General features: G+C 39.0%; 1 protein-coding gene across 1 annotated transcript in view; it reads left to right on the top strand.

The window, feature by feature from the left end:
- The window catches only part of pld1a (phospholipase D1a), a 33501-nt gene extending 17813 nt beyond the window's left edge, over positions 1-15688 (top strand). The window contains exons 11-26 of the mRNA XM_044142033.1: positions 738-821; positions 2469-2550; positions 3834-3944; positions 4127-4312; positions 4985-5201; positions 5411-5539; positions 5759-5877; positions 6226-6339; positions 7487-7597; positions 9101-9189; positions 9357-9470; positions 9621-9670; positions 9766-9900; positions 11413-11566; positions 12639-12756; positions 13704-15688. Of these exons, the coding sequence (XP_043997968.1) occupies positions 738-821; positions 2469-2550; positions 3834-3944; positions 4127-4312; positions 4985-5201; positions 5411-5539; positions 5759-5877; positions 6226-6339; positions 7487-7597; positions 9101-9189; positions 9357-9470; positions 9621-9670; positions 9766-9900; positions 11413-11566; positions 12639-12756; positions 13704-13928 (2038 nt within the window). The 3' untranslated portion in view covers positions 13929-15688. The remainder of the gene's footprint in view (positions 1-737; positions 822-2468; positions 2551-3833; positions 3945-4126; positions 4313-4984; positions 5202-5410; positions 5540-5758; positions 5878-6225; positions 6340-7486; positions 7598-9100; positions 9190-9356; positions 9471-9620; positions 9671-9765; positions 9901-11412; positions 11567-12638; positions 12757-13703) is intronic.
- The last annotated feature ends 2177 nt before the right edge of the window (positions 15689-17865 follow it).

The raw sequence follows: 17865 nt of genomic DNA, 5'->3' as shown, positions 1-17865 counted from the left end.
GCCATATCCATCTGTAATGAATAATTTTGAAGGGTGGTAGGAGAAATGGGCCTTTGTGTCTTATGTTCTACATCAAGAGGAAGTCATGAGTCATGTGTCAACTCATTGCCCTACGGCTTCACAACGCTTGAACACATATATACTCACATGGTAAAATGAATTTAACTGTGCTATTTGCAAGAATGGAAGTGTCAGAATAAATAAGACGTTTTCTCCACCTTCTTCTGCAAGTGTTTCTCTGGTTACTATGGAAATGCTTGCGAGGACTGAGTAATCAAATCTCTGTTCTGGCTGCATGGCAATTTCTTCCTTCTTTATTTGCATTCTCTCCCCCGTCACCTGGTAGATTATATACTGCATCATGTAAAGTATGTGATCCTGCTATCAAATCATATTTAGGCTCATGCAAAGGTGGTAGATAAAGAACAGTTCGGTCATGACACAGGTTTATGGTTTTCAGTGCGTTAATGAGAAATAAGACGGAGGAAAGAACTGAAAAATCGTTTGTCGCGTCTAAAATTCAGCTGAAGACTGAAGTTGTGATCACACTGGAAGCTCTAAGAAAACAGAAGTAGCTTCTCCTTTATCTGCTACATGCTTCTGAAAGTGAGACGTCACATGCCACACAATTGCTGAGAAAGTTCTGCATCTCGGCGCGTGCATCAAAGCGCTGAGAGTAAACGGCGCGTCTGAGTTCAGGAGACGCAAAGTGTAACAGCAAAACCGTATGTGTGCAGGTACGTGAATGGAAAGACGTACATGGAGGATGTGGCCGATGCTTTGGAGGAGGCTAAAGAAGAAATCTTTATCACAGATTGGTGGTGAGTTTCTCTCTCCTCGCTGTGTAAACGGGTGTTGCGTCCAGGTCAAGGTTCAGAACTGATGTAATTGACAATATGCAAGAGTTGGAAAATAAAAAAAGAAAAATCAAATATATCTTCAGTTATTATTCTTGTTTTCCTCCAAACTTTGACTTATCACAAACAGATTGTATTTTTTTTAATAGCTTATGTGTGATTTCATTTAGCCACTTGTGTTTTAATCAATTAAATTCTATTGGCTACATCCAACGTAACATAACACAACTTTGACTTCAAAATCATTTTAGATGAGTGCTAATGTCAAAGGATCAGAAATAAAAAGGTTGAAACAGTAAATGTAAAATTGAATTGGAGTGAAAGATAATATCCAAAGTTTTCTGCAAAAGCAATTCCTCTGGATGTAGTTTTTCCTCTACAGAACATTATGCGAGTTTTTCTGGCTTCTTTTGCTATTTTGTTGTAAAAATGTCTGGATAAAAATGCACCCTGCATAAACATATTTTTACATTCACACGCTTCTGGTGACATCACATAAGAAACAAAGAAGGTTGAACACTTTATAATTCAGGCAATCAAGATTCTATGCCAAAATCTACATAAATGTTGCTCCTTCAATACTACCAGCATAATAAGCTTGTGTTGTTATGAACCCAAATATACTTCAGAATATTTAGAGGGATCATTTTACCTATAGATCCAGCATCTTTGAAACACACACATTTTTAAAACATGACATCTCAGATATGATTATATAGATACACAAAGAGCTCTATGTCAACTTTATGCACAGGATCCACATGCCTCGCTGTTCTGTTTTAAGACTTGTGCAATTCACCCGAACACACAGAACAGTTTATGTGTTTGTACTGCCCGCTTGCATTCAGAAGATCAATCTCAAAACCGGCTTTAAAATGTGCCAATTCCTGACGGCATGTTGAACAGTTTTATTGCCTTGTTTCCACTCACCTGTCGCTCTGCAACGAGAGGACAGCTTGGCACCGCATACTGGCCAGTGAAGCACGTTCTTGCACATTATTTTACGTCTCAGTCATGAATCCTGAGGCCTGCCAGAGAACCTCAACGTTGTTCTGGCTCTAATTACAGCCTGAAACCAAGAATAGAAATCCACAGACTTTCTCCGTATCTGTTTGCCCATCTGCTAGACCCCTTTATCTCTCTGTCATTTCATAATTTGCTGTCTCACTCATAGTTTCTTTTTTTTTTTATCCATTTGTTCAAGATGTCAGAAACTGTTTAGCCACACCATAAGCATACTGTAAATACCTGTGTTACAGGTTCAATAACTTATTTGGTGTTTTGCTTTACGCGCATATTCTCAGGGAGAGATGGGAGAAATGTTTTGCGCCGCTGAAATCCCAGCGTTCCAAAGCTGTAATCACTGGGCTTAGGCTCTTTACCAATGAGGTGTTAGCCGGTGTAACATGAGCTGTGGACTCAAGCGCAGGATGCCAATGTGATGGGCTCATAAGACTGCATCATGTCATGTCTGTTATACTGTACTCAGCGAAATGTTGGTCAATCAGATCGAGGTTTTGATTTCTACTACGATTGTATACAAGTAATGATATTTACTCGCCTGTTTGTCCTTCTTTGTGTCTTTCTGTTTGTGTTTTTGTTTTTCGTCAGGTTGAGTCCGGAGATCTTCCTGAAGAGACCTGTTGTAGAAGGAAACAGATGGAGGCTGGACTGCATCCTCAAACGCAAAGCAGTAAGCAGGCATTAAATGAACAATAATTATAGTGAAATGACTCCCTTACAGTACAAGGAGTTGATTGACTTTTTGGGTCAAATACTGATTTCTGTGGAATCTGTGTTCATAAATAAAACGTATCATGCGAATGAATGTAATTTTCCCTGAGCTAAAAGACAGTTTACACATTTTCTTACTCATACGTGTGACTGCTAGTATCGAAAGAAAAAAAGAAAAGACACATTTTTATGTATAATTATTAAAATTGTTTAATTTTAATTTCAGCCACCCTGGATCAATACTTCATAGAGCCACGTTTTACTGCAGATTCATCCTCACAAAATACTCAAACCCAGCCCGATTTCACAGAAGGTGTCTGTTAACATTAATTTTCCAGTTTTGCAATTAATTTTCTATTATATTCATGTCTGATTTTGACTGAATCATTCTAACCCTTGAGTATGCTTTGATCCAAACTTCCCAGTTTTAAGTTTTTTGCCCCATAAGCGCCCTGTTTTTATTTCCATCCGTCTTCACATCAGCTCTGATTTTCTTTTATCTGTCCCCGAGAAAGAAAACTGTCTCCACATCATGACCGTGCCACCACCATGTTCAGTCATAGGGATTGTGTGTTTGGGGTTGCGTGCCTATTCAATTTCTGACACACAAAGCAATTTGTCAGTGAGCAAAAAAAAGTCACTTTTTTTTTTACATTTACATTTTTATTTTTTACATGTTTATTGTACCCTCTACACGGCTTGTGGCAAATTGCTAAAAAGACTGCTAATGCCAATCCATGTCCTTATTGGGTGCTTCTCAGTTTAATGGGTTTCTTGCCTGGTCCGTCAGTTTAGGTGTTTACATATTGGTAAGTGGTGTTTCCATTTTTAGAGCTCGGGTTATTATTTTATAACTTAATCCTGCATTAAGCTTCTCCATCGCCTTATCACTGACCTCTCTGCTCTGTTCCTCAATCTTCATGATGCTCTTTAATTATCGTTGTCAAACAAAACCTCTCAGGGCTTAACAGAACAGCCAACTTTATCCTGAGATTATACTATACAAAGGTTGAGACTTTAATGAAAAAATGATAATCTTTTTGATCTTCCTCTTCACATTTGTGTTGGTCCAACAACTCAAATGTCCATAGCATCCCATTTACGTATACTGGAGTTTGTGGTTGTAGTGGGACAAAATGTGGAAAGTATCGAGAAGCATAAATGCCTTTGCAAGATATTCTATCTATTCTTGACATTTGAATGAATACACGTGTGAGATCCCCATCTTTTTTGCATTCGCAGCAACAGGGTGTACGGATCTTTGTGATGCTGTACAAAGAGGTGGAGCTCGCCCTGGGCATCAACTCAGGCTACAGCAAAAGGACGCTAACGCACCTGCACCCCAACATCAAGGTTAGTGGCCGGTGGTCATCTATTTTCATCTATCAGCGTGAAAATATTAGCAAAAATATTTTCAAGCTGATCACTTGAAGAAATCTAATGCGGCGTAAACTAAAATCCTACACATTGTTTTTGATGCCCGGTTGTCTCAATGCAGAAGAGCAACAAGTATCATACGTCTGTTTGTGTCCTAGGTTATGCGGCATCCAGACCACGTCTCTTCGTCCGTGTACCTGTGGGCCCATCATGAGAAGATTGTGGTTATTGACCAATCGGTGGCTTTTGTGGGCGGCATCGACTTGGCTTATGGACGATGGGATGACAAAGAGCATCGGCTGACAGATGTGGGCAGCGTGACACGCTCTGTGGCCCTTGAGCAGGTCTGCCTATTAAATATCCGATGCGTTGTTTTGACTTACTACGAATATTCTTCTTTGGTGTCTGTATTTGAACAGGCAGACAATGTGAAGTGCAGACTAATACTTCAGTATATTACTCAAGAAAAAATAAAAAGCAACTTTGAAGTAAAGTACTCCTAAATGTTCCTTGTTTCCAAAATGTCACACAAGTAAATACAAAGTGTAATTAGTCACTACTCACATCTGTCCATGCAACAAACATTAGCAGGAAAAAAGAGTGATCTGCTAATGTTAACCATTAGCCGAACAGGCTTCCCCATTCGTCTGAGCAGTTGGTCACACAGTCTCTCTTCTGCAGCAAAAGGGCAATTTATATAGCAGAATATTTTGACTTTTTTTAAATTTTTTATTTTTATGAAAAGCTTCCAGGTTTTTCCAGATAAAGTGAGGTGATCCAGAATACTAAATATTTATTATTGCAGACTTGCCAAAACACACGAGGATTTTAGCTTAATCCAACATTTAGATTTCTGGCCACATAGTGCTGTGGTGCCTACCACGGCCTTATTTTTCAGTACAACTATCAAAACCGTAAAGCTCACCAAAGAACTTAATCTCTAAACAGTTTTATCTAGGAAATGTCAAACAGTCAGACATTTGATTTTTAATCTTCTTTTTGTGGTTTGTTTGCAGGCCAGCGCCAGCACCGGCCCTCCCTCCAATAAGGGTGTGCCTGCTGTTCATGACGTCCCGCAGAGCAATGGGCGAGGGACGCCGCCTCCTGACTCCGCCGAGTTGCCCAAGCTGAAGGGCGTTGGCCGCAGCAGGATCGTCCGGTTCAGCCTGTACAGACACCTGCAAAAGCACACCCTGCAGCATGTGGACAGCGTCAGCAGCGTGGACAGTGCAGGTGTGAAAATCAACACTCTTGTTTTGCTTTTGCCTTGACACAATGATGTACTAATTCCACATCTCGCATGCTGTGTGAGATAATGAAAGGTGCATGTGGTAAAAATTGCGCTTCTGTTTGTGTTCGATGAAGGTGTTGTTAGGAATGTGTAAATCAGCACTTTTTACCAATATAATGTTTGGTTTTTTTTGACATGTGCATATTTGTAGAAAGTGATTCTGTCAAAAGCCTGAAAACCGGTGTTGGAGAGTTACAGGGAAACACCCGCTTCTGGCACGGAAAAGACTACTGCAACTTTGTTTACAAGGACTGGATCCAACTGGAGAAACCTTTTGATGGTCTGGTACACCAATACACACATTTCTATACCTCAGCTGTTTTCGTTATTCTTTGTTTTCCGTTTAGATAGAAGTTCCTATATTTGTACCAGTGCATTGCGATAAAGTAACAGCAGTTAAAGCGTTCCATAAAGCGCACTTATCTTAAAGAAATGTGAAATTATGTTTTGTTTTTAATTGATTATTTTCCCCCCTCCCCATGTTTTCCACACTGTACAGACTTTATCGACAGGTACACCACTCCCAGAATGCCTTGGCATGACATCGCCTCGGTGGTCCATGGGAGAGGCGCCCGGGATGTGGCCAGGCACTTTATCCAGCGGTGGAACTTTACCAAAGTATAACGATTTCCATACGCTTTATGGTTTGGAAGTACTATAAATAAAGATCAATCTAAAATAGGTTTTAACTTTGTGGTTGTTTTTTAAGTTTATTTGGGCTTTTAGTAAGAGAGGGTGGTTATGACTTAGGAAAAGAAAAATGAGGGGAAAAACTTTGCTAATCCGGAAATGTTTTACTGGAACAGTGTGGAAAAAATGCCCTCATCTCAGTGCTCATAATTTCTGTGGCTTTTGATCTTTGTTTTTCTTCTATTTTCTGGCCTTAAAACTTTTCCACCTTTAATTCCTTATGTTTAACTTACTCTATTTTTTTGCTTAATTTCTCCTACCTTTTTGCTCCTGCAGATCATGAAGCCAAAGTACCGCTCTCTGTCTTACCCTTTCCTCCTGCCAAAGTCTCACTCCTCTGCTGACGAGCTCAAGTACCAAGTTCCTGGGTGTGTTAACGCTAAAGTACAGGTGAGGGAACGTGACCTGGCGCTAATTTAAAAGAAACGGGCATGTATTTTGAAATATATTGAAAAATGTTTCTACCAGTACGGTGGAGGATTCAAAGAGAACATGCGAGATAAACTCCCACTACCAAACATTTGCCCACCTCTTCCATGGCTGCTGGAAGCAGATAGCAGAGAGAAGTATCCCTGTGTTCCAAGAATGTTACATAATGCAACACGTGCTCCACTTCTGTTCAAGAAGTTTAAGCTGGAAAAAACCCAAAAATTAATAGGATATGTATAAAGATCACATCATAAAACTGTTAACTCTTGCTAAAACTATCTGTTTTTAAAGTTTAATCAATTTATGTAAAAGAGCTTTAAAAAGCATGTTGTGTTCATTCTTTTGTGAGATATATTTTACCATATAATTAGTCTATGACTAGGCTTCACGGTTTAGTCAATTTGCAGGATTTTTTTTTGCTACAGGTTTCTATTATAGGTAAGATCGTCTAATTTCCAGTCGGGCTCTGACAAATAATAGCAACTCTAATAGACACAACTGTCAGCAAACACTTGTGTCACCACAAATGCGATTTTATCAGTGCAGTGATTGTGCAAAGCAAAACAGCAGTGAATGGAATAATCTCCACCTAATCAGTCTGTGGTTAACTAAGTCAAACTTATGAGGGTTTGACTGCACTGTAATAAAAAGTTGCTTCAAGCTAACTTTACCACTTTGCCTTTTGGAAGGGAAGCAAAAAGACTGAAAAATTATTTGTTCTTCATTTGGCTCAGACACTGAGATAAAAAAAAAAAAACAGCAGGTGCTGCAGCTAGTTATTAAAGGTAACATCTTCATCTTAGGTGGAAGAATTTTTAAGTAACATTCACTAACATAAGCCGATGCATCATATTGGGAAACTTTAGGTTCACACACAACACCCACAATCTCCTCAATGGCTTCAAAGCCATGTTGTGTTATAATAATTATTTTCTATCTAGCTTATTATAACCACATTAGCTATGTTACCTGTCTAATTAGCGTACTATGCAGTACAAGAAGCTCAGCACACAACCATTCATTTTGAAATTGCTCCAGGTTGTATCTTCTTTCATGAAAAGTACTTTTTAAAAAACTTTCTTCATTGTTTTTTTTATTTTTGTGCAAGGTGTTGCGATCATCAGCAGATTGGTCAGCAGGCATTAAATATCATGAGGAGTCCATTCATAATGCCTACGTCCAGGTCATCGCCAAGAGCAAGCACTACATCTACATAGAGGTAAAGCATCACCCAGGCTGTTAAAGGAGTTTTGTATTGACATTTCGTTTTTATCTGTGCTAAAAGGATTAGCCCAAATTAGGGAATGAAAAAGAAGGAATTTTTGTGAGCCACTTCTGTTGCATCACAGATCAAATCTCGCTTGCGAACGCCTTTTTGTGTGGGTCTTGCATGTTCTCTCTTTGCTTGTGTGGGATTTTGTCTCACTATTCTCACTTCCTACCACAAAAACTTGCGTTTTGGCAGGCAGACCATGCACACCGTTTCCTCGACATGTCAAAATCTAAAACTACTTTTAAAACTGTATATTTTTTTTTTTTAACATACACATTTTTTTATACATTCCCACATCTGGATCATGGAGGACCTAGTATTAACTTTCATAATTTTTATCATTTCCACATTCCAAAAACAACGCATAAAGAATGCTCAGTACTGTACTACTGCATGATGGTAGCAGTCCCTGTGGCTCAGAATGTGCATATTTTATTTATTGTGGCTATAAGATTCAGAAATGTTGTTATCCACTGACAAACAAACCGTTTTGCTTTTTGCCTTTCCCCAATCAGAACTTCTTGCCTCCAGTTTGATATTTCATTGATACCATGTATATTTGTTTTTAAAATTATAGCACTGTGTTTAAAAAAAGCGAGCAAAGCTAAAAAATCTTAATTTTTACTATAAGGAACTTATTTTGCAACACAGAACATTTCATATCATCCCTCCCTCCATCGTCTATACACCCTTATCCTCACAGTGTTCTGGGGATGTGGTGACGCCTATCTCCCGCACTCGCCAAGAGAAAGGCGGGGTACATTCTGTACAGGTCACCAGTCCACCACTGGGCAACACAGGGGAAAATATGCATGAAGAGACTCTCACCTAAGGGAAATTTGGAGAGATCAATTAACCTGACGGCAACGTTTTGAGTCTGTGGGAGGAAGCCAGGACACGCAGAAAGAACCCACGAATAATTGGGTTCTTTCTGCTGGAACACCTGGAAAAAAGGTGTTCCAGAGATTTTCATAGAGCCCAGATTATTTGAGAAGATAGGCGGCTTTTTTATTGACTTGAACAAAAAAAGTCAAGGCATCAGATGATGATCATTTTTAGATTGCGTGATCGGAACCTTGATCTGCTTGTCAGGATTAGAAAAAACTTGTTCTCGAACTTTCCGACAGTTTTATGTGTTTATACTTATACTTTTAGTAAAATTAGAGAAGCTAAAGTTTTGTGGATAATTCGATGGCTTCGGTTAGAAATACTGGGAGTGTTTTGTATCTTTGCACAGTGAAATCCATCCGTCCATTCATTTTCTAACACCCTTGTCCCTAGTGGGGTGGGGAGGGTTGCTGGTGCCCATCTCCAGCTAACGTTCTGGGCGAGAGGCGGGGTACAGCCTGGACATGTTGCCAATCTGTCGCAGGCACAGTGAAATAATTTATGTAATTAAGTTGAGATAATACGCATCTTATCATTTTGTTTTTAATTTTTCTACCACAGAATCAGTTTTTCATCAGCTGTGCAGACAACAAAATGGTCTACAACAAGATCGGAGACGCCATCATTCAAAGGATCATCAGGGCACACAAGTACTTCCCTTCCCTGTAGTGCAGCAAGTTGAAGCAATGCTAAATAGAGGGATTTTATCTTGCAAATATCTCTTTTTCACATTCCTTTTCCTGAGTGTCTGTAGTTCTTCTTACCATGAATCCTATAAATGGTCGCTGTTTAAATCAAATGATTGCTTGCTTTTCAGGGATGGTAAGAAGTACCGCGTGTACGTGGTCACTCCTCTGCTTCCTGGCTTCGAGGGCGACATCACTACAGGTGGAGGGAATGCAATCCAGGCTGTGATGCACTTTAACTATAGGTATATAACCAAACATCTTAAGGGAATTAATGGAGAAACTTAATATAAAATGAGGAAGGAAAATGAAAAGGCAGATAACGAAGTAGCATCACATTCATGGTCTATTTCTGAATGTATTTGAGCAATGTTGTTTATTTTGTCTTTACTTAGAACAATGATAAGAGGAGAGTACTCCATCATCTCCCAGTTAAAGAAGGAGAGTAAGTGAAGTACTACTACAATATCTTGATATATTAGGTGGAAAAGTAAGAAGTGCCTGTTTTCTAATCTCATCTCGCCGTTTTCTGTTTCCCAGTGGACGACCAGTGGATGAACTACATCTCCTTTGCCGGTCTGCGGACTCACGCCGAGCTGGAGGGGCGACTCATCACGGAGCTCATCTACGTCCACAGCAAGATGCTCATCGCTGACGACAACACGGTCATCATTGGTTAGTCTGTCTCCAGCTTCGCCTTCTGTCGCTCTTCCTCCCTGTGCCGTTCTCATCAGCTGCTATTTGAAGGCATCAAAAAAAGTTGGCAAGGCAACACTTTCTTGCCACTAAGAAAGTGTGAGAAAGCTCAGTCTCTGGCTCCATTCACCCGTCTTTCACCGTGTGCACGGCAAACTAATGTGCAAAGCAATACTGCGGGAAAATGTGATCAATGTTGCACAGCTCTAGTATGCCATCTGCTGGTGAAGAAAGCACATGACAGCAAGAGAGAAAAAGAACACGTCTACATGTCGAGGCAATTCACAACTACTAAAATAAGTCATTTTTATTTGCCCTGAGGTCATCTGTCAAGTATTTCTAAAGTTTATTGTAGTTAGATGTTAATTCCTTTCACACTGGCTCAGGGCCACCCCAATGCTACCTGGAATACCATTTTCTCAGTTCCAAGTCAAGCACCCTGTGGTACTCTGAATGCAGGCTTATTTTCCTCCCTGATGCTATTTTGGACATGTGTTTGCAATATTATTGTATTAGATTTCTTTTAATTTAGATTTCCTAAATTAAGTAAAGGGCATAAATAAACACTTTTATTTATTTATAATTTTTTTTACAGTCAAAGCAGAAACAGTCAAGATAAAACTTCTCTTAACAAAAAAAAATTTTTTTTTTACAAAACTGCAGCAGTTACCCTGCTTTGGTTTTCAGCTGGAAGAAACCATGTTAACCGACTCCTGATTCATGTCTAAAATAAATGTAAAAAAATATGACGAGAAGTTTGTGCACAAGTCCAAGTGTTTAAGTCTTTCCTTCCTTGAGTTTACTCTTAGCTGTTTGAACAGAATTTAAAATGACGGCTGGGACTTTCTTTAACCCGTATGTGGTCATTTCTTGTACTGTTTTTACTTTTCAGTTCTGTTTGTGCTTGTCTAAAAATATGCCTAGTCACTTTAATATTTTAAGTTCAGAAAATTGCGAAAAATAAATGAGTAAAAAGTGAACACAAGGCAGATGAGGACACAGCGTAATGTTGCCAGTGAAGGATGAGACGGCACGCAGAACACAAAGGTCACCCGTTAAAGTCTTCATATGAGCAAAGTCAGTCCATGTTTTCCTCTCATTTGAGATGTAGCTGTCGACATATTGTTTATAGGGAACAGTCTGCCACACCACTCAAGCTCTTTAAGTCATTCTCCAGACAACCAACCTCTTGGACATGAATCATACTTTCGAATCATACTGTCACACGCACGAGACCCCATTTTTATCATTTTCTGAGTCAAATTAGCTTCATTTGACTCGGACTCAATAAAACCACTTCCTGTTGCAGCAGATAATTGCATGGGTGCAATTTTTATTTGAGGGAAAAAAAAATAGAATTTACTTAAACAAGAAAATTTGTGTTCAAGAAAGGGCACTTGTCTTGGTGGTCTGGTGTAGATGAAGCGTTTTATAAATATAATTGAATACATCAAATTGAGTTATTTTAAGCCTTTCTTGTTCTTTCCGTAGGTTCTGCAAACATCAATGACCGAAGCATGCTGGGAAAGCGTGACAGTGAGGTGGCAGTGATTGTTGAGGACTCTGAGAACGTGGCCTCGGTGATGGATGGGCAGGAGTATCAAGCCGGACCCTTCGCACTCGAGCTGCGCCTCGAATGTTTCAGGTGCTCGTTGAAAATAGATGCCTGTGTTAGACAGAAAGAAAAAAAAAACAACAACAAAAAAAAAATACGCCATCACGTCATTTGCATTTTATGTTCTTACAATCAGAGACGTTTAAGAGAATTTTCTTTTGGAATTTGAGAAGCAGTCAAAAGAGGGGAAGGATTTAAAAATCAAAATAGCTACGAAACTTTGACTAAGAATAACAATAATAAAAAAAAAAAAGCTAAATTAATAATTTACGAAATGTTCTGTGCCTGTTCTTGTGTCTTACACACGTATGAAGAAAAATATCATGTAGTGGGAAAAACCTTGGGCCGTGAAGTATTTAGATGAACCGCGCTGACTAATTTATCAACCTCAATATATACTTTCTTTTGCATCATTCCCTCCCACGAAAAAAAAAAAAAAAGAGGCATGTCCCAACTTGCCTGCTATTTCGAAGAATTTCTGTGAAAATTATACAACTGTAAAGAGGGAGGAAGGTAATGAAGGAGGAGTTTTCCAATGTTTGTGGATACCAAATAAGACAACAATTCACAGGTCGTGTTATTCATCATCAGCTTAATTCTGCTCAAGGACCCAGAAGATCACCTTAATCTGTCTCTGAAAAGACCGGCACAAAATCATTTTTTATTCAGCTTTTTTTTTTTTTTTCCTTTCTCTTCTTTCTATTTAATGCGTTGGATCATTTTTAGCAGTTTTTCCAGAGTGCTGTTGGAATATAAAAGCTACCAGGCGAGTATGCACCAGAAAACACTGACGTTTTTTTCACTGATTACTGGTATTTGCGCACATGATTTGCTTTAACTCTCCCCAAATTATAAAAACATGATAGCAGCGCTGAACAGAACAGAGCGTTGATGTTTTATGGTGCTCATGGGGTTGCAGGAGGTTGTTTAGCTAATAATTATAGTCTTTTTAAACACCTCAAAAATCAATCTTGTGTATAATCTGTGGTCGACAGTTGCTAATGTGCGCACGGTGTCCATAATTTATGTCATATATATGGAAAAAAAAACATATTTCCTTGCCTTTCTTTACGTGTGTTTACTGTTATCTCCTCCTGAGCAGGACAATCCTGGGAGGCCACACGGACACGAGCATCGACCTTTCTGACCCCATCAGCGATCGTTTCTACAAGGAGGTGTGGATGACCACGGCTGGCCGGAATGCTACCATCTATGAGAAGGTAGAGCAAAGATATCCTGCTTCCTGTAATGAAAAAAGTTTTTTTAAGATGTATGAGAATTTAGTCATCTGTCCATCAAACATACAATTTGTGTGGCTACGTTTCATATTTTTGCAGCCGCAGCAACTCTGTGACTGCGAGACTGAGTTATAAATAAGCTAATTTGCATCATGTTTGCATACAGAATGTTTTTCGCACACACCGTTGGAGACAGTTGCACATTTTCTACATTATGTAAGGTCACGCTGTGCCTTGCAAAGTGTCCATTCCTCGACTCTCTTTTCACATCTCATCATGTTACGACAACAAACTTTTCTGGATTGTTAGGTTTTATTGGTGAGCCCAACAAGTAGCACATAAAAGGACAAAGAAACAAATCTCTTCAGATATGATATATGAATCACTTTTCTTTTTTTTTTTTTGAGTTTGGTTTACCTGTCACACATCATTTATAGAGCATAAATGATGTGTGAAATGGATGCTTTTTTTTTTTTAATTTTGCAAGTAAAATTCTAGGAGTAATAGAGGCTGAATAGAAAAGCCTGCCACTGTTTTCTGATTTTTATTTGCAAAAACTGTTATAAGCCATTTATCATTTTCCTTCCATTTACAGTCACACACTGCTTTGTCTCACCTAAATTAAGATATACATCGAAGTTTACGGTTGTAGACATGAAAAAGTGAATAACATTCAAGCTGCATCAATATTTTTAGTGAGGTGTTTAGTTAAGTCCATGTGGAGAGCTTGAAAACTTTATCTATCACATGAAAAGAAAAAGAAAAACTCAGCAAACTTTAAAGTTTTTGTTTTTACCTTGGATAGGTGTTTAGAAACAAATCTCTATCATTTTTCCACATTCGGACAAAGTTCTGGACTTGGTGAAAAGAGCCCCAAGAACCAGAGAGACGAGGCTGTGACACTAATTTGTCTTCTCGTTTTGTTGCAGGTCTTCCGCTGCCTTCCCTCTTCCCTGGTGAGGAACATGTCCGAGCTGGAGCAGTTCCAGTACAAGCCAGGGTTGGCTCAGACCGATAAAGCTCGCGCTCAGGAGGAGCTGCGCAAAATCCGGGGCTTTTTGGTCCAGTTTCCCCTGGATTTCTTGTCCGAGCATAACCTGATGCCCTCTGTTGGAACGAAAGAAGCCATGGTCCCAACCGAGATCTGGACATAAGAGATGACGACCAATACTGGACCTGCAGCATAGGATATGTGCTTCTCCCTAATCCAGACACGAGAGCCAGATTTCCAGGTGTCTTTTAGCTTCATTTGACCGCAAGGATCCTGGAACCTGGAACCTCTCAAACCTGTGGATACCTGAAAACACTAAACTATGGAAAGGGACTGCAAGTTAGCTGAACCCTGTGGATGTGCAGTATGAAGAACAAATGGACTATAATTATAACAAAATCATTTCAAAGTGAGGGAAATTGTTGGCAGTTTGAGATGCTGGGACTTTGAACTGCTCACATCAAATATTCCACAGGGTCCATCATGAAAACAGTTTGGCGACGCTAACGAGACGCTCACCTCTCTGTTGACAATAATGCACGTGATTCACTGAGTTTGTGAGATGTTAGTGCTATAATTGCTGTTTTTGATCTCAAGGCTGAGCAGCTGCGCACCTTTTTGACCTGACCTCCTAAAGTTTTGAGGCATGGAGTTTTTAAATCGGAAATCCAGAAAATGCTTCCTGTTCTCTGCGACAGACTGGCGACCTGTCCAGGGTGAACCCTGCCTCTCGCCCGGAGCGTAGCTGGAGATAGACACTAGGAACCCACCCTTGCAGAAAATGGATGGATGGAGGCCTTCCTGTTCTCCCTCGACGTCAATGAAGGATTTACTTTCTAGCAAATCATGGTGGATGTGCGCGACTGCCATTGCTGCATCTACAGATCGCAATTCAGAAATTCGGAATAAGGAAATCAAAGATCGGAGGTATCGGACAATCATCCTGCACATTTGAACAAATCATTTTTCCTTTTGTCCAGCTGGTGGTGCTAGCTTCTTAAAACACAGACCGCATCCCGACAGCTGGAATATTTTATTAGGTTGTTTCGCTGCTTGTCTTAGTCTAAATCAAAGTTCTAAATCTGTTTAAAATGCACATTTGAGGCAGTTTTAGCTGAAACCAAACCATCATGTAAAATTTCAGAATTCCTGATTCCAAATAGCATGTACGTGACCGGATAGAAACCGGCTTCTCCAGATTGTGCAGCTTGATTTATGACTCACTCGTTCCATCGACGTGCATGCAGGCAACCTTATGTGTCCTCCGTCAAAGTATTGATTGATCACTATCTTCCCCCGAATGTGAAAACCAGAGCGCAGCTTCCTGAGGCGAGCTGCGCCTTATTCTAAATGTAGAAACTATTTGAGTGAAGATTCTCGGAGGAACGGGAGAAATGAGGGATTGACAGAGTTGTCAGTTGAAACAAACAAACAAAAAAGAACCTAGATGACCCATTTTATTTGGGACTGTGTATCTTAATATTGTTTTTGTCACACCCAGCTTGGCCTGAAAGCAGCAGGGTGAGCAAACATCTTATGGACTCTTGTGAATAAACACTTAAATGGGACCAAGAGGTGTCCTTTTAGGAGAATCTAAGAAATGTATGTTTTTGTGCTTCTGTATTTGTCAGTGCATTATTTATAAATTGTGAAGCATTTAACACTTTATTTTTAATGAATGTTGTGGTTATCTTAACGGTTGTTTATTTGTAATTTAACTGTAGCGTCATGCAGCTGTCTAACTCCTTGTTCTCCGTCTGTACAATCTGAAGTCGTTTTAATTTAACACATTGAAGTCTTGCTTCTTTCGACCCGCAAAAAATAAACATTGTAACGTCACAATCTATGTGCTCGGCATAGACTTTTATTGTGATTATGTTCGCAATAAAAATGTCATTTATACTCCTGACTGGAGCATTTTAATGCTTGATCTGGTTTGTGGTTTTCTGTCAGATGTTTGAAGAGTTTATTTGAAACTCCACAGAAATGCTGTAGAGTTTTCATTAGAAAGTTCGGAAGAGATGATGAATAAGCAGACTAGCAGTTCCCCATAGGAAGAATGCTTTTTTTTTTTTTTTTAGTTTAATTAATTTTTTTTTTTCCACTTGTGCAAAGTTGTTATGTTTACAGCGGTAAGCAGGAATCCAAAAGCCGACACGTTACTGATGAACCAGTAAGTGATTGTAGGGTGGGGTTGTCTTTTGTGGAGTTCCAGGTGAAATCCTGCCTATTGATGGGAAGACTTTCTTCGGCTTTCTTCTCCGGAACGATGGCAGTTTCTAAATTCTTCCTAAATTCCAAATCTTTAAAGACTTTCTTTTCATAGTGAGTCACTGTTTGTTTTTTGTTATGAGCTGGATGAGGGGGGGAAAAAGTGTTGCTTTTGTTGTTCTGGAACACTGACCAAAAAAAAAAAAAAATTTAAAAAAATCTGTTAGTTTCCATGCCTCTAATAAGAGACTCTCCTGCCGATGTGTTATGCAGTCATTTAAACTGAATTCCTGGTGATTCTCAAGTCGGGACCAGAATCAGAACAAAGCCTGCATGCACTCAGGTGAGGTTAGATCTTTACCTATTGTTTGTGGTAAACTTGTCATCATTTTTTAGATGAAGTTCTGACATTACAGTTGAAACTAAATGAAGTTATAGTAAAGCATTACTCAAGAGAGACACTGAAGTCAGAGGTATGTCAGCCCTCAACACCCTACTGCCTGTCTCAAACGATTGTGAACCGCATTAGATTACATTGAGAAGGATTGTTGGGATGATGTGCTGAAGGGGGGGTCGTGTCTGAACGGGTAGGAGCTTCTTAAAGAGACAGAGGACCAATTTCAGGGTGTCTGATATGGCTGTGATACGTCGTCAAATTTCTCCTAAGTTGTCTTTGGTACAGCATTTTCACAACTGAAGGTGACATATTTATCGTGCTATGAAACGGCACTGTGTGTCTGAAAAGTACATTATGCCCCATCCTTAAAGAGGTCATGCTTAAAACGTGCTTAAAGCTTTCGGTGCATAGAAAAATCTAAATGATTGAAAAAAATGTGTCACAACAGCCACCCATCAGTGAAAATCTCTTCTGAATAACTTGGAGGGGGGAATGTCTGTTTTGCATATTCAAGATTTTACTTTTTATATAAAGATTCTTTTTTTTTTTTTCTTTTAAATGGTAAAATTTAGATGGGAAGGTGAGATGAGAAACACATGGATTTATCATGTCTTCACAATTTTTCATTGAACAATATTAAAACAGGTAAGTGATGTATGACTGTCCTGTGTTTTTTTTATGAGCACTGCATACACTGTATCAAGTTGTGCTGAATTGCTTCAAAGGATGTGAGAGTAAAAGGAGGTGAGTAAATACGCCACACCTTTCAGGTTTGTAATAGAAAAAAGTTTGAGAACCTGAATTTCTTTCTTTCTGATTTACAATAATGAAATGCTTTGTGTTGGGCTATCATGTAGGATCCAATTAATTAAGGTTTGGGGGTTATATAAGGGGTATATAGACACCACTGTACATATTTTATATTTACAAATGCAAGTAAACAAAATCCAGTTGCATATATTTTTTACTGTAATGAAAGTATTAAACATAACACCAAGAACAGTTTACAAATACAAATAAAAAAAAATACTAAACAATAATTAAACAAAACCATTTAAACCTTTTTCTGAGTCCAGGAAAGCAGCAGAAATTCAGGAGTTGGAAGTAAAACCTGAACTGAAACGATTTCAGGGCTTAGTACTGGACATTTCATCGCACGGCAGGCTCTTGTTCCTTTCCAAGAAATAAGAAACAGAATTTCTACAAAACGTATTTCCATCTCATGAAATAAAAGAATTCTAGAAATTTTTGGTTTTGTCGTCTTAACTTTCTACCTTTGAAGAACAGAATGCGACATCAGTCAAAAGCTGGAAAAGGAAATGTGATTAAAGAGAAGTCAAGCAGGAACGGAAAAATGTTTGAAGGTGGTTTTCACCATGGAAAATTAAATTAAGCTTCCTTCTGTCTGAGGAGGATAATTATCATTTCTTAAAATTTCAAATTTAACTGTTGACCTGTTTCCTTTCCGTGTTGTCAGTTGCTGGTTTTGATG

The sequence above is a fragment of the Gambusia affinis genome, linkage group LG16 (assembly GCF_019740435.1).
Source record: "Gambusia affinis linkage group LG16, SWU_Gaff_1.0, whole genome shotgun sequence".
Lineage (NCBI taxonomy): Eukaryota > Metazoa > Chordata > Actinopteri > Cyprinodontiformes > Poeciliidae > Gambusia > Gambusia affinis.
This window is presented reverse-complemented; position numbering and strand designations above follow the sequence as displayed.